The 16085-nt window shown below is 40.3% G+C and overlaps 1 protein-coding gene across 4 annotated transcripts in view; it reads left to right on the top strand.

Moving 5' to 3' along the window:
- Positions 1-16085, top strand: part of HSPBAP1 (HSPB1 associated protein 1) — a 57240-nt gene that overhangs the window by 8611 nt on the left and 32544 nt on the right. For 3 of the 4 annotated variants that reach the window (XM_070370157.1, XM_070370150.1, XM_005893413.3), the window contains one exon: positions 11809-11994. In XM_070370157.1, coding sequence (XP_070226258.1) covers positions 11856-11994 — 139 coding nt within the window. In that variant the 5' untranslated portion in view covers positions 11809-11855. Of the gene's footprint in view, positions 1-11808; positions 11995-16085 lie in introns of those variants that run through there. The other variant, XM_070370144.1, reaches the window with a different exon arrangement.

The following is a 16085-nucleotide window of genomic DNA, read 5'->3' as shown; positions in this document are numbered from 1 at the left end:
CAATAAATTGTAGAAAATTGTTAGAGATGAGAATACCAGAGCACCTGACTTGCCTCTTGAGAAACCTATATGCAGGTCAGGAAGCAAGAGTTAGAACTGGACATGGAACAACAGACTGGTTCCAAATAGGAAAAGGAGTATGTCAAGGCTATATATTGTCACCCTGCTTATTTGACTTATATGCAGAGTACATCATGAGAAACGCTGGGCCAGAGGAAGCACAAGCTGGAATCAAGATTGCCGGGAGAAATATCAATAACCTCAGATATGCAGATGATACCACCCTTATGGCGGAAAGTGAAGAGGAACTAAAGAGCCTCTTGATGAAAGTGAAAGAGGAGAGTGAAACAGTTGGCTTAAAGCTCAACATTCAGAAAACGAAGATCATGGCATCTGGTCCCATCACTTCATGGGAAATAGATGGGGAAACAGTGGAAACAGCGTCAGACTATTTTTTTGGGCTCCAAAATCACTGCAGATGGTGATTGCAGCCATGAAATTAAAAGATGCTTACTCCTTGGAAGGAAAGTTATGACCAACCTAGATAGCATATTGGAAAGCAGAGATACTACTTTGCCAATTAGGGTCTGTCTAGTAAGGCTATGGTTTTTCCAGTGGTCATGTATGGATGTGAGAGTTGGACTGTGAAGAAAGCTGAGTGCAGAAGAATTGATGCTTTTGAACTGTGGTGCTGGAGAAGACTCTTGAGAGTCCCTTGGACTGCAAGGAGATTCAACCAGTCCATCCTAAAGGAGACCAGTCCTGGGTGTTCATTGGAAGGACTGAGCTGAGGCTGAAACTCCAATCCTTTGGCCACCTCATGCAAAGCGTTGACTCATTGGAAAAGACCCTGATGCTGGGAAGGATTGGGGCAGGAAGAGAAGAGGATGACAGAGGATGAGATGGCTGGATGGCATCACCGACTTGATGCACATGAGTTTGGGTGAACTCTGGGAGTTAGTGATGGACAGGGAGACCTGGCGTGCTGTGGTTCATGGGGTTGCAAAGAGTCGGACACAACTGAACAACTGAACTGAACTAAAATGAACTGAACTGAATATTAGGAAAGCAAAACTGTTTAGATTTTTAAAATTGTGACAAAAAACAAATAACAGAATTTATCATCTAACCGTTTTTAATTTAGGGATTTGATTTAGGTCATACCTCAGTGGTCTGGTGGTTTTCCCTACTTTCTGCAATTTAAGTCTGAATTTGACAATAAGGATTTCATGATCTGAGCCACAGTCAGCTCCAGGTCTTGTTTTTGCTGATTGTATAGAGCTTCTCCATCTTTGGCTGCAAAGAATATAATCAGTCTGATTTCGGTGTTGACCATCTGGTGATGTCCATGTGTAGAGTCTTCTCTTGTGTTGTTGGAAGAGGATGTTTGCTATGACCAGTGCATTCTCTTGGCAGAACTCTATTAACCTTTGCTCTGCTTCATTCTGTACTCCAAGGCCAAATTGGCCTGTTACTCCAGGTGTTTCTTGACCTCTTACTTTTGCATTCCAGTCCCCTATAATGAAAAGGACATCTTTTTTGGGTATTAGTTCTAGAAGGTCTTGTAGGTCTTCATAGAACCATTCAGCTTCAGCATTACTGGTCGGAACATGGACTTGGATTACTGTGATATTGAATGGTTTGCCTTGGAAACAGAGATCATTCTGTCATTTTTGAGACTGCATTCAAGTAATGCATTTCGTACTCTTTTGTTGACTATGATGGCTACTCCATTTATTCTAAGGGGCTCTTGCCCACAGTAGTAGATATGATGGTCATCTGAGTTAAAATCACCCATTCCAGTCCATTTTAGTTCGCTGATTCCTAAAATGTCAATGTTAACTCTTTTCATCTCCTGTTTGACCACTTCCAATTTGCCTTGATTCATGGATCTAACATTCCAGATTCCTATGCAGTATTGCTCTTTACAGCATCGGACCTTGCTTCCATCACCAGTCACATCCACAACTGGGTGTTGTTTTTGGTTTAACTCCCATCATTTCTCCACTGATCTCCAGTAGCATACTGGGCCCCTACCGACCTGGGGAGTTCATCTTTCAGTGTCCTATCTTTCTGCCTTTTCATACTGTTCATGGGGTTCTCAAGGCAAGAATACTGAATTGGTTTGCCATTCCCTTCTCCAGTGGACCACATTTTGTCAGACCTCTCCACCATGACCTGTCTTGGGTGGACATACATGGCATGGCTCATAGTTTCAATGAGTTAGACAAGGCTGTGGTCCATGTGATCAGATTGGTTAGTTTTCTGTGGTTGTGGTTTTTAGTCTGTTTGCCCTCTAATAGAGGAGGATAAGAGGCTTATGAAAGCTTCCTGATGGGATAGACTGACTGAGGGGGATACTGGATCTTGTTCAGTAAATCCTTACTGAATGGGGGGCCATGCTCAGTAGATCTTTAATCCAATTTTCTGTTGATGGGTGGAGCTGTGTTCCCTCCCTACTGTTTACCTGGGGCCAAACTATGGTGGAGGTAATGAAGATAATGGTGACCTCCTGCAGAAGATCCCATGCATGTACTGCTACAGTCTGTGCCCCCAACCCTGCAGCAGGCCACTACTGACCCACGCCTTTGCCGGAGACTCCCGGATACCCACAGGCAAGTCCGGGTCAGTCTCCTGTGGGGTCACTGTTCCTTTCTCCTGGGTCCTGGTGCACAAAGTTCTTTTGTGCCCTCCAAGAGTCTATTTCCCAGTCCTGTGTAAGTTCTGGCAGGTCTATGGTGGGGTTAATGGTGACCTCCTCCAAGCAGACTTACGCCAAACCCACACCCAGAGCCCCTGTCCCTGTGGCAGACCATTGCCGACCCATACATCCACAGGAGATGCTCAAACACAGTTCTGTCTCAGTCTCTGTGGGGTCCCTGGGTCCTGGTGCTCAGAAAGTTTGTTTGAGCCCTCTGAGTGTCTCTGGCAGGAATGGGGTTTGATTCTAAATGCAAATTTGCCCCTCCTACTGTCTGGCTGGGGCTTCTCTGCCGGGGTCCAGCCCCAGCAGGATCCAAGGGTACCCTCAGGATGGACGGCTTTGGCGAGAGAGATGACATGGGTCTTATAATGGACTGGAACCTGATGGTCTGGGGTCGAATGATAAAAGAATAAAGGAGAAAGAATAAAGAAGAGAGAAAGAGGCTGATATTCCTTGGTTTACACAGAAAGCCAATAAAGCCCCTGACACGGGACTTGCTCTGTTCACGGAGGCCTCAGGCACCCTCTTGATGGAGCGAAGATGCAGAGCGCCTTCTCAATTGGGTCTTAGAAGCCTGGGCAAAAAGGTGAACTCAGAGAGCCTCTGTGCTCCAGGGAATCAGCCTGAAAAAAAAGGAGAGTGAGAGAGAAAGAAAGACGAGAGAGAGAGAGAAAGACACAGAGACCAGAGCTCTGGTGAAGTGGAATCCATAGCTTTATTTTCAAAAGGGGCTTTTATACCCTGAGTTTCACATTTGCAGAGTCATGCAGACTCAGCTCAACATTACGTCAATTTTATCTTTATCGAAACCAGGACATTTTTTGCATAGCTATTCATAAACAAAGGTCTTATATACATTATCTTCTGGCGCTGTGGGCTGTTAACATTTTGTAACTCTTTCTTGATAAAGGTTGGTCAACCAGAAAACTTGCTTTCCCTTTATCTTTCCAATCTGCAGTCCCCCTCAGGAAACCCAGCTACATTCTTATGGAGCAAAGGGGCAGTGAGTTATGACAAAGAAAGAACTTATTAACTCAAGGGTCTTATGTTGCTAATGCCAAGGCTACTGCTTGTTTTTCTTGCATACCAACTATACTAGCTAATGCAGTCCCAGACGCACATTGGGTAAAGGACAAGGAAACTTGGTAGCAAACATTGGCTCAACAATGCAGTATTATTCTAATAAAGCTTTTTTATCGCTCGAAGGTTATGCTTGGGGTGTTGTGAACAATCATGTGCGTTAGTTGCAAGAGTATGGATAAACCTGCCAAGCAAGCTAAAATGGTGACAGAGGGGTTAGAATTGAAATACTCCTTTCAAGCCCAGGAGACTTATTAACTAGAGCCCTAAGTTGATTTTCTTCAGAGAAAGGTGGTCGGGGATAGCCCCCTGTTAATGTCAGAAGAGTTGGTGAAAGGCATAATATAGTAAACAGTAGACAGACAGATTTTGGTTTGGGGGTAGATGCTCGAGCAGGTCCAGGGAATCCCTTGAGTCCTGGTCCGCCTTTGCCTGTCAGGTCTTCTCTACATGACCTTTGTCATGGATGGGATCTCCCGTGGTGGCTCCCAGCACTTCTCCTTTGCCCTTGGCCGTGGGGTATCTCCTCACAGCCACTTCAGTGCCTACCATCTTACTGGGGTTTCTCTGACCTTGGACGTGGGGTATCTCTACACAGCCTGTCCAGTGAAGCACAGCCGCCGCTCCTGACCTTGGACATGGGGTATCTCCTCTGAGCTGCTCCAGTGATGAGATGCAGAGTTCCAAAAAAGAGCAAGGAGAGATAAAAAAGCCTCTTCAGTGATCAGTGCAAAGAAATAGAGGAAAACAAAGAATGGGAAAGACTAGAGATCTCTTCAAGAAAATTAGAGATACCAAGGGAACATTTCATGCAAAGATGGGCACAATAAAGGACAGAAATGGTATAGACTTAACAGAAACAGAAGATATTAAGAAGAGGTGGCAAGAATACACAGAAGAACTATATAAAAAGATCTTCATGACCCAGATAATCACGATGGTGTGGTCACTCACCTAGAGCCAGACATCTGGAGTGTGAAGTCAAGTGGACCTTAGGAAGCATCACTATGAAAAAAACTAGTGGAGGTGATGGAATTCCAGTTGAGCTATTTCAAATCCTGAACGATGATGCTGTGAAAGTGCTGCAGTCAATATGCAAATTTGGAAATTTGGAAATTTGGAAAACTCAGCAGTGGTCACAGGATTGGAAAAGGTCAGTTTTCATTCCAGTCTCAAAGAAAGACAATGCCAAAGAATGCTCAAACTACCGCACAATTGCACTCATCTCACACGCTAGGAAAGTAATGCTCAAAATTCTCCAAACCAGGCTTCAACAGTACGTGAACCGTGAACTTCCAGATGTTCAAGCTGGTTTTAGAAAAGGCAGAGGAACCAGAGATCAAATTGCCAACATCTGCTGAATCTTTGAAAAAATCAAGAGAGTTCCAGAAAAACATCTGCGTTATTGACTATAACAAAGCCTTTTCCTGTGTAGATCACAATAAACTGTGGAAAATTCTGAAAGAGATGGGAATACCAGACCACCTGACCTGCCTCTTGAGAAATCTGTATTCAGGTCAAGAAGCAACAGTTAGAACTGGACATGGAACAACAGACTGGTTCCAAATAGGAAAAGGAGTCCGTCAAGGCTGTATATTGTCACCGTGCTTATTTAACTTACATGCAGAGTACATCATGAGAAATGCTGGGCTGGAGGAAGTACAAGCTAGAATCAAGAATGCTGGGAGAAATATCAATAACCTCAGATATGCAGATGACACCACCCTTATGGCAGAAAGTGAAGAGGAACTAAAGAGCCTCTTGATGAAAGTGAAAGAGGAGAGTGAAACAGTTGACTTAAAGCTCAGCATTCAGAAAACTAAGATCATGGCATCTGGTCCCATCACTTCATGGCAAATAGATGGAGAAACAGCAGAAATAGTGGCAGACTTTATTTGGGGGGCTCCAAAATCACTGCAGATGGTGACTGCAGCCATGAAATGAAAAGACACTTACTCCTTTGAAGAAAAGTTATGACCGACCTAGACAGCATATTAAAAAGCAGAGACATTACTTTGCCAACAAAGGTCCATCTAGGCAAGGCTATATTTTTTCCAGTAGTCATGTATGGATGTGAAAATTGGACTATAAAGAAAGCTGAGCGCAATAGAATTGATGTTTTTGAACTGTGGTGTAGAAGACTCTTGAGAGTCCCTTGGACTGCAAGGAGATCCAACCAGTCCATCCTAAAGGAGATCAGTCCTGGGTGTTCATTAGAAGGACGGATGTTGAAGCTGAAACTCCAATACTTTGGCCACCTGATGCGAAGAGCTGACTCATTTGAAAAGACCCTGATGCTGGGAAAGACTGAAGTCAAGAGAAGGGGACAACAGAGGATGACATGGTTGGATGGCATCACTGAGTCAATGGACATGAGTTCAAGTAAACTCCAGGAGTTGGTGATGGACATTGAGGCCTGGCATGCTGCAGTCCATGGGGTCGCTAAGAGTGGAACATGACTGAACAACTGAACTGAACTAAACTGAACTGAACCACTTTTAAAAGTACTGTTCATAGTAAGTATATTCACATTAATTTGAAACAGATCTCCAGATCCTTTCATTTTGCAAATCTGAAACTTTGTACCCAGGAAACAACTCCCCTTGTTCCTCTCTCCTCAGCCCAGGTAATTGCCATTCTACTTTCTGTTTGAATTGGGCTGTTAGATAAGTCATATAAGTGGAATAATACCATGTTTGTCTTTCTGTGACTGGCTAAGTACTTGCATAATTCTATTAGAGTTTTTCTGACCTGGTCTAAATGTTCATTATTTTTTACCCTGATATATACCATTCTAGCAGAGAAGGCAATGGCACCCCACTCCAGTACTCTTGCCTGGAGAATCCCATGGACGGAGGAGCCTGGTAGGTTGCAGTCCATGGGGTCACGAAGAGTCAGACACGACTGACTGACTTCACTTTCACTTTTCGCTTTCATGCATTGGAGAAGTAAATGGCAACCCACTCCAGTGTTCTTGCCTGGAGAATCCCAGGGATGGGGGAGCCTGGTGGGCTGCCTTCTATGGGATCACACAGAGTCGGACAAGACTGACGCAACTTAGCAGCAGCAGCAGCATACCATTCCAGATGATAGATGAATTGTGTGTATATACAGTAGTCATCAGATTGATGAAGCCATCATGGACTTACATAGTATATATTTAGAAATAAATTAGCTCACAATACTAGGACCCAATTCTTTGTTCTTACTGTATCACTGTGGTGAGTCTCTGTATTATAACTTGAGGTTTACCCTTATATCACCCTCTGAAATTTTTAAAATGTGGAACTATTAACTTCAAAATTCATAGTTATTAAAATTATACCTGACATGAGAGGTGAGCTAACTTCAATTTCAGGATCTTTTTCTATGTTGTGTGTGCTAAGTCACTTTAGTCGTGTCTGACTCTTTGCGACCCTGTGGACTGTAGCCCACCAGGCTCCTCTGTCTAGGTAAGAATACTGGCGTGGGTTGCCATGCCCTCCTCCAGGGGCTCTTCCTAACCCAGAGATCAAACCCACATCTCTTATGTCTACCTGCACCAGCAGGTGGGTTCTTTACCACTAGCACCACTTTCTGTCAATTAATATTGACAGAAGCGTATTCTAGAAATTTGGTAAATTTTCCATATTCTTGTCTTAAATTTTAAATTTCAAATACAAATCCAAGCCAAATACTAATTGACTGAAGCCAGATTGCTAGCAGATTCAGAGAAATTAGGTTTCAACTGATATTATACTTTGCATTAATTAAAGAAAAAATTAACTGAAAACAAAGTAAATTGCTTTTTGATGGTGTTTAACTGTCTCCAAAGAATTGTTACCAAAGCTGTAATAAATTGTCCAAATAACATGCTACATTTAGAGAGAGAAAAGACTACTGTGTGATACGTAGATCACTAATCTGTTTTTTCAGCAGTTTCTAAGTCATCTGATTAGAAATTGCTGCTTGCTGCAAATTTAGACCTAAATACACTTATCCTTTAAAGGCTGTTGAGGTTGCTTCAGAATTTTTATAGCTCTTTGCAGACATCTCTTTCATGGAATGACTGGGTGCATCCCTAGGCTATTTAACTAATACAATGCAGATTGCATTCTTCTTTAAAGAAATTATAACACTTAAATTTGTTAATTTAACAGCCCAGTTCATTGTTGATTAAACTATCAGAAACCAAATTAGTTTTATTTCACAAGCAGCTGATTGTTTTATATCACTGATAGGCTTGAAATTCTGTAAATATGCTGATTTCCTGTTATGGTGAACAGTCTACTGATCTATTCTGCATATGCTGTATGGCACTTTTCATTCATTTAGCAAATGTTTGAACATTTAATATATTCCAATCACTGGGCCTGGTACTTTCTCAGCAAATTTTAGTTTTTAGGATCTCTTTTAAATAACCTCCGAGATGTTTGGAGTTTTTTCTTATGAGATCATTAGATACGTTTTAAAAAAAGTTAATGTTATGTTAGAGGGAAAAGTATTTATTTACTTATTTGAAACTCTTCTGTCCAAACATTACTCATGTATTACTAATGTTTCTAAGACTGCTTTCAGTTCAGTTCAGTTGCTCAGGTATGTCCGACTGTTTGCAACCCCATGGACCGCAGCACGCCAGGCCTCACTGTCCATCACCAACTCCCGGAGCTTACTCAAACTCATGCCCCTTGAGTCAGTGATGCCATCCAACCATCTCATCCTCTGTTGTCCCCTTTTCCTCCCACCTTCAATCTTTCCCAGCATCAGGATCTTTTCTAACAAGTCAGTTCTTCGCGTCAGCTGGCCAAAGTATTGGAGTTTCAGCTTCAGCATCAGTCCTTCCAATGAATAATCAGGACTGATTTCCTTTAGGATTGACTGGTTGGATCTCCTTGCTATCCAAGGGGATGTACTTAGTTGTAAAAATATGAGGACTGTTTTGAGAACATTCAAAGCCATGTGATCTATTGGCTCTGATTTAAGATAAGCAGAGTAAATAAATCCTCATCCCCAAAGGGCTGATACTTCTATTTTTTTTTCTCTGTCGTTTAAAGTTCTGGAAGCAAGATGTTCAAAGCTTGAGATTTTACAACCTTAAAGCTGAAAGAATGTTACAGTGGGTCACACTAGCCATGATTCATTCAGCCTGTTACAGAGCACTCTAGGGAGAATACGGTTGTCCTTGAAAATCACAGCCTCAGAAGGCAAGGTGCTATACCGGTTATGAACTAATAACAGAGCCCTGACTACAAGTTAGTTTTATGTGAAAGGATTCGGAAGGTAGAATTTTGCTGGCTTTGGTCCAGGGGCACAAAGATGGATATTCTTTGCATACTGTCAGCTGGTGTGCACTGTTTCCCTGGCCTTTGTTTTATCTCTCAAGATGGTAACCCGTTTTCCAGGCAGCATGTAGGAGAGGAGGATGAGGTGGGGAAGGGCTGATTCAGCAACTTCCAGATATAGCTCTGGTCACTCACATCTGCAAAGGAGTCTAGGAAATGTAATTTTTCGGCTACTCTCCTTGCCCAAAGTTCTGTTAGCAAGGAAGAAGGGAACAAATACTGGATAAGGTAGGCAACTAGCAGTCTCTACTACAGGATTAACTACTCCCCCCAACACACATGTATACAAATGAGAACATCCCTCTGTCCCCAACAGCACACATGTATCTGTTACCTGTGAATCCATCTGAAGTTTCCCTTCACCAACTTTCTTTAGGTTATACTGTCTTTATGAGTTTTTAGTGCTAGTGTAAGTCCTATGGTTTTAATTCTTTGGAAGCAGGATTATGTGATAGAAAGAGCACCAGACTTGTAACTGGAGAACCTGACCTGTAGTGCTCTCAGCACTGGTGTTTTGACCTTTGACATCTGAACTTTCCTTATCATTTGGATAATGGAAATGAAATACCCTCTGTAGCTGTGTTTTACAGGCTTCTTAAAGGATCCAGTGAGCACTTTTCTTTTAATGTCTGTAAAAATTTGTGGCAAATAGTAAAGCCTTACACAAGTAAATATCTGGTATCCAGGTGTCACAGTGGTAAAGAATCCACCTGCCAATGTAGGAGACACAAGAGACATGGGTTCAGTCCCTGGGTCAGGAAGATCCCTTGGAGGAGGAAATAGCAACCCACTCCAGTATTCTTGCTGGGGAAATCCCATGGACAGAGGAACCTGGTGGACCACAGTCCATGGGTCACAAAAGAGTCAGACAGGACTAAGCACGCACACACCCATTGTTACAATGATGGTGATGATGTTCAAAACCAAACTCTCATCTTCCCAACAGAAGATGTTGCTTCTGACTTTTCTCTCATGGCAAGTCAGAAAGTCTGGAAACCTGTCTTCCTCGTAGCTGCATCTGCCTTCCACCCCACGTCTCTGTGGGAGTAGTAGTCTTTAATGTTATTCTCCTAGTATTTCTCCATGTCTTCCATCTCTACCTTTCTCACTGCCACCCCTTGTTGTTCAGGGCCTTATTACCACACTTCTCGCTTGGCTGTTGCAATAGCTCTCTGAGTCAACTCTGGTCCCTACAGCTCTACATATTTCCATAGAGCCCTTGTTTTTATTGTTAATGTACAGAATGTACCAGGGGCCTGTACCATGGGAGAAATATCTAGTAAATTATTTTTCTACTTTTGAGACATTAGATTGTTTATATTTTCAGTTTTTTAATTAGGGTAATAAGTGTTTTATGCAAATGTGTATGTTGTTTTATTTCACTGATAGGCCTGATGGTCATATACATGTTCATAATTCATATATATATGAATATGTATATGGCTTATAATTACCTATTTTATTAAAAGCAAATTTCTCAAACATGAGTTGTTAAGTTAATAGGTGGTTCTTTGGGACTTCTACTTCATTTTCCCAGTTTTTTTCCAAAAGGTAGTTCTAATTTATATGACACAAACAACAGGTACTATCATGAATGTATTGTAGCTTTTCAGGGTCTAGCAAAACTTTAAAAATATATAATTGAAACTGTGGCTTGTCTATTTTCATACACAAGGAATCCAGGCACTCCCAGTCCAGGAAGATTTGGTACAATGCAGTGTAGGTAACCCTGTACTTTTATAGGCTATACATTTATAAGTTGGCATTTTTTAAAAAAAATTCCTGGTTACAGCCTGTTTTCCTTAACAGGCTTTTCAGTACATAAAGGTCACTTAAAGATAAACTTGGGGCTTCTTTTACATAGAGACCTAAGAGGGTAAGTGTATTAACAGATCAGGTAACTGGAAATAGAGGGTTTCACTGATTGTACTAGAGAATCAAAAATACATGTTTTACGGATCTGAGTATGAATCATTTTTTAACTTTCCCCCCACCAGACTTTCATCTTAAGATATCTTTAAAGAGAAACTTACTTGTTCTTTTATTTAATGCATGTCAATCTTTACTGGGATTAACATTCTGTGATTGAAATTTATGGACGTCCTCAGTAAATCAGTGTTAGTTTGTGCATATTCGCCTGTACAGATTATACATGCAGTCAGAATCAAGGGTTACCACCGATATCCACCCTAGCACATCTTTTATCTTTATAAATCTTTCAATAAAATAATCCCCTCTCCCTACCTACCCCTCCCCCCCCATCAACTGCTGTATGAGTTCAGTAGTCTTTTTGGCATAAACCTGTGCTATATCAAGTAGAATTGTTGCTGACTCCAGCCACTCTAGTTGTGCAAGAGTAATTCCCATCAATATTTCTTACATAATTCTCTAGGAAATAATATTTTCAAAAAATTGCATCTTTTAAAATGTGTGTCATACTTGGAAAGCCTTTAAAACTTTTTTTTGACATTGAAAATTGTAAATATTTTCCAACATCTACAATTTAATATTTAAGAAAATTCACTGAATAATTATGGCTTTTGGGGCCCAAATATTTATGTAAACAGTTAGAAGTACAGTGTAAATGCAGTACAATTACACCAGAAGATTTGCCATAGTAGAAACAATAGTAGCTGTTTATACTTCGTATTTTCTTAAATAACTTTTTAGTTGTCTATATAGTTCTCTTATTTCTCTCCCTAGGTAAACATGTCAAACCTTTTACACCAGAGAAAGCAAAAGAAATCATAATGTGTTTACAACAACCTGCAGTCTTCTATAACATGGTTTTTGATTGGCCGGCACAACACTGGACTGCGAAACATCTTTCTGAGGTCCTTCATGGCAAGCAGATACGATTTAGGATGGGAACGAAAAGCACGGACACAGGTAGGACTACCAGGAATCGTCATCGTAATGTCTCTTCATAACGTTCCCATATCTCAGCCATGGTTTCTTTATCTCTGGAGAATCCTTTATTTCTAACCCTCTTTTTGACCATTTGCAGATGGGGAAACTTTATTAGAAGTTTTCAAAGGAAAATTTAAGACTTTTTTTAGGCTAAATAACCTGTAATTTATAACCCCATGTAAAATATATTTGTTCATATTATCATAGTTCATTGATCATGGTAGACACTTAATAAATATTTGTTAATTGTGCTATTACTTACCTGACTGAAAGAGACCAATACTAATCTGACAGTCCCCTCCATTTTTGTCTCATGTAGAATGTGTCCTTTTATTTGTAACTTCAGTCACTATTTATAGTGCTTAGTCTTGGTGTAATTTTATCTCTCTGCTTTATCAGCCGTCTGACCTCTGTTGTGTTGTATAAATGTGAAACATATGTGAAGCTGTTTTTTTCATCCTCTTGAGCAACTAGATTTTGCCAGCTCCCCTTTTTTCCCTGAAGACTTGTAACTGATTCTTTTTGCCTTACAGTCAGAGAAAGCAATTAACATTACTCTGAAAATAGTTAATTTAAAGGAGAAAAAAAAAAACAGTTCAGGTTAGAAATGTTCCTAATCTAAAGAAGTCCATGATCATGGTCTGGCTTCAGAATATGTGTGTATCTTCTATTTAAATATGGACAGATTTGATGGTCTAGAAATTCATAATGTTTTAAGCATTGCTGTGAAGTGGCTCTGTGAAGATATTAAGGATGTCTATTAATAACCCCAAAGGAACTAAAAAATGCTCAGTTTCTCTTCCAGCTTCTCTAAGCTTCTTTCTCTCATGTATATCTCATAAAATTACTGGGTTTTTGGTGTCTAGGACCCCTTTATACTTCAGTGACAGGTAGAGCAGTATTAACATAAACTCTTTGGCTCCTCATTGTGGTTCGTTGTATTTTTAAATTAAATGCTAGACCAGCAGCAGCCATGTGAAAATCAGCCTGTGCTCCTGTTTTCTTGATTTTAGTCACATAAATCTTGCACTCACTGAAGTTTCTGTTAAAAAGTAATTTGAAGAAAAATAGAAATTTTAATTTTTTTCACCTCCTGGTTAGACTCCAAATACTACTACTAATATCTATTGACAACTATTGTGTCAGACACTGTTCTGAGTGCTTTATACATATTAACTCTCTTAATCTTCTTCAAGCCCACTTAGAGTGGAACTATTATTATTCTGTTTTACAGAAGAACTAAAAGTAATTTGACATTTTAAACTTAGTACTCATGCAGAAAAGAAAAAGGGAAGCAGAAAGTCTCGTAGAAAGATAATCTGTTCTTTGGACAAAATTCATGTAAAATCCACCACTTAAAAGTACACAATTCAGTGCTTTTAGCATCTTCATAATTTTGTGCAATCACCACCACTATCTAATTCCAGAACATTTTCATCACACTGCAGAGAAATCTGGTTCCCACTGGTGGTCACTCTTCATTCACACCCTTCTCCACCCCTGGCAACCACTAATCTACTTTCCTGTTTTTATAGATTTGCCTGTTCTGGACATATAAAAATGGAATTGTTTGGTTGTGGCCTTTTGTGTCTAGCTTTTTTTCATGTAGCATGTTTTTAAAATTTACCCATGTTGTAGCATGTATTTGTATTTTCTTTTTATTGCTGAATAATGGGCTAGAGGAAGCACAAGCTGGAATCAAGATTGCCAGGAGAAATATCAATAACCTCAGATATGCAGACGACACCACCCTTATGGCAGAAAGTGAAGAACTAAAGAGCCTCTTGATGAAAGTGAAAGAGGAGAGTGAAAAAGTTGGCTTAAAGCTCAACGTTCAGAAAACTAAGATCATGGCAACCAGTCCCATCACTTCATGGCAGATAGATGGGGAAACAGTGGCTGACTTTATTTTTCTGGGCTCCAAAATCACAGCAGATGGTGACTGCAGCCATGAAATTAAAAGATGCTTACTCCTTGGAAGGAAAGTTATGACCAACCTAGACAGCATATTAAAAAGCAGAGACATTACTTTGCCAACAAAAGTCTGTCTACTCAGAGCTATGGTTTTCCCAGTAGTCATGTATAGATGTGAGAGTTGGACTATAAAAAAAGCTGAGCACAGAAGAATTGATGCTTTTGAACTGTGATGTTGGAGAAGACTCTTGAGAGTCCCTTGGACTGCAAGGAGATCCAACCAGTCCATCCTAAAGGAGACCAGTCCTAGGTGTTCATTGGAAGGACTGATGTTGAAGCTGAAACTCCAAAACTTTGGCCACCTGATGTGAAGAACTGACTCTTTTGAAAAGACCCTGATGCTGGGAAAGATTGAGGGCAAGAGGAGAAGGGGATGACAGAGGATGAGATGGTTGGATGGCATCATTGACTCGATGGACATGGCTTTGGATGGACTCTGGGAGTTGGTGATGGACAGGGAGGCCTGGCATGTTGCAGTTCATGGGGTTGCAAAGAGGCAGACACGACTGAGCGACTGAACTGAACTGAATATTCCATTATGGATAAACAGTGTCGGTCCGTTCATCAATTGATGGATGTTTGGGTTATTTCCACTTTTTGACTGTTACGAATAATGCTACTATGAACATTTATGTACAAGTTTTTGTGTGGACATATGTTTTCCCTTCTCTTGTGTTAAACCTAGAAGTGTAACTGCCCAGTCATACAGCAACTATGTTTAACTTTTGAGGAACTGCCAAACTGTTTTCCAAAACAGCTGAACCATTTTACATTCCCACCCCAGTGTGTGAATGGTCTAGTTTCTCTCCATCCTTGCCAATACTTATTTCATTTTTCATTCTGGCTATCTAGAGTGTGTAAAGTTTTATCTCATTATAGCTTGATGCATTTCCCTAGTGACTAACGTTGTTGAGCACCTTCCTATGGTCTTATTGACCATTTGTATATCTGATTTGGAGAAATGGCTATTCAAGTCCTTTGCTTGTTTTCTAATTGAGATGGTTTTTGTTTGTATGTGCTTTTGTTTGTTTTGTCTTTTTGTTCAGTGGTAAAAGAGACCTTCATATATTCTGAATACTAACTCTTTATCAACTATATGACATGCAGATATTTTCTCATGTGGGTTAATAATTTGTTCTTTTTAAGTTATTCCTTTGCATATGAATACACTACTTCCACAAGCACTTTTGGGTCGTGTTCTAAGAGAGCTGATTCAAGTCGGCTCGTGTGGGTTCAAATTTTGCTTGGAGCAATTCACAGTTAAATGTGTTCATATTCATTATACATTTAGAATAGTGTCTGGCACATAGTAAATGCTCAACAAATGTTATTTTAAAATAGAAATAATTTAAAAATAAAAATATACCTTCCTCATTTTAGAGAGCACTGGAAAAATGGGAAGACCCAAAGAAAATTAAAAAGACTTATTCATCTGTTACCAAGAGGCAATCACTGATTACATTGTGATGTATATTCAATGCAAGCCTTTTTATATTTAAAAATAAAGTTGTATAAATTTTAACAACCTGCTTTTTTTTCTTAACATATTCTGAGTAGCTTCTTTTGACATTAAATATGATTTTTAAAAGGCTACCTAATATTCCATCGTATGCTAGTATCATTGTTGTTATTGTTGTTGTTTAGTCGCTAAGTTGTGTTAGACTCTCTTGCAACCCCAGGGAGTGCAGCCTGCCAGGCTCTTCCATCCATGAGACTTCCAAGGCAAGAATACTGGAGTGGGTTGCCGTTTCCTCCTCCAGGGGATCTTCCTGACCCAGAGATCGAACCCATGTCTCTTTGCTCCCACATTGGCAGATGGATTCTTTACCATGAGCCACCAGGGAAACTCCGATAGTATCAGAGTTTTAATTTAGTTTTAAAATTCTAATTTGATTAGATTGCTTAGAGGTTTTAATTTATAAATAAGACTGTAGTGAACATGTTTGAAAGTAAATCCTGCCCAAATTTCTGATTATTTTCCTAGGAGAATGACTGGGCCAAAGGGTATGAGCATTATCACCAGGAGCAGCACTACCCATGGAACTGCTTACACCAGAAACCTCTGAGTCACGCTGATGGCCTCTCTAAGTGGTGTC

Source organism: Bos mutus, chromosome 1, assembly GCF_027580195.1.
Source record: "Bos mutus isolate GX-2022 chromosome 1, NWIPB_WYAK_1.1, whole genome shotgun sequence".
Lineage (NCBI taxonomy): Eukaryota > Metazoa > Chordata > Mammalia > Artiodactyla > Bovidae > Bos > Bos mutus.
Note: the sequence above shows the minus strand (reverse complement) of the source record. Positions and strands in the feature narration are given on the sequence as shown.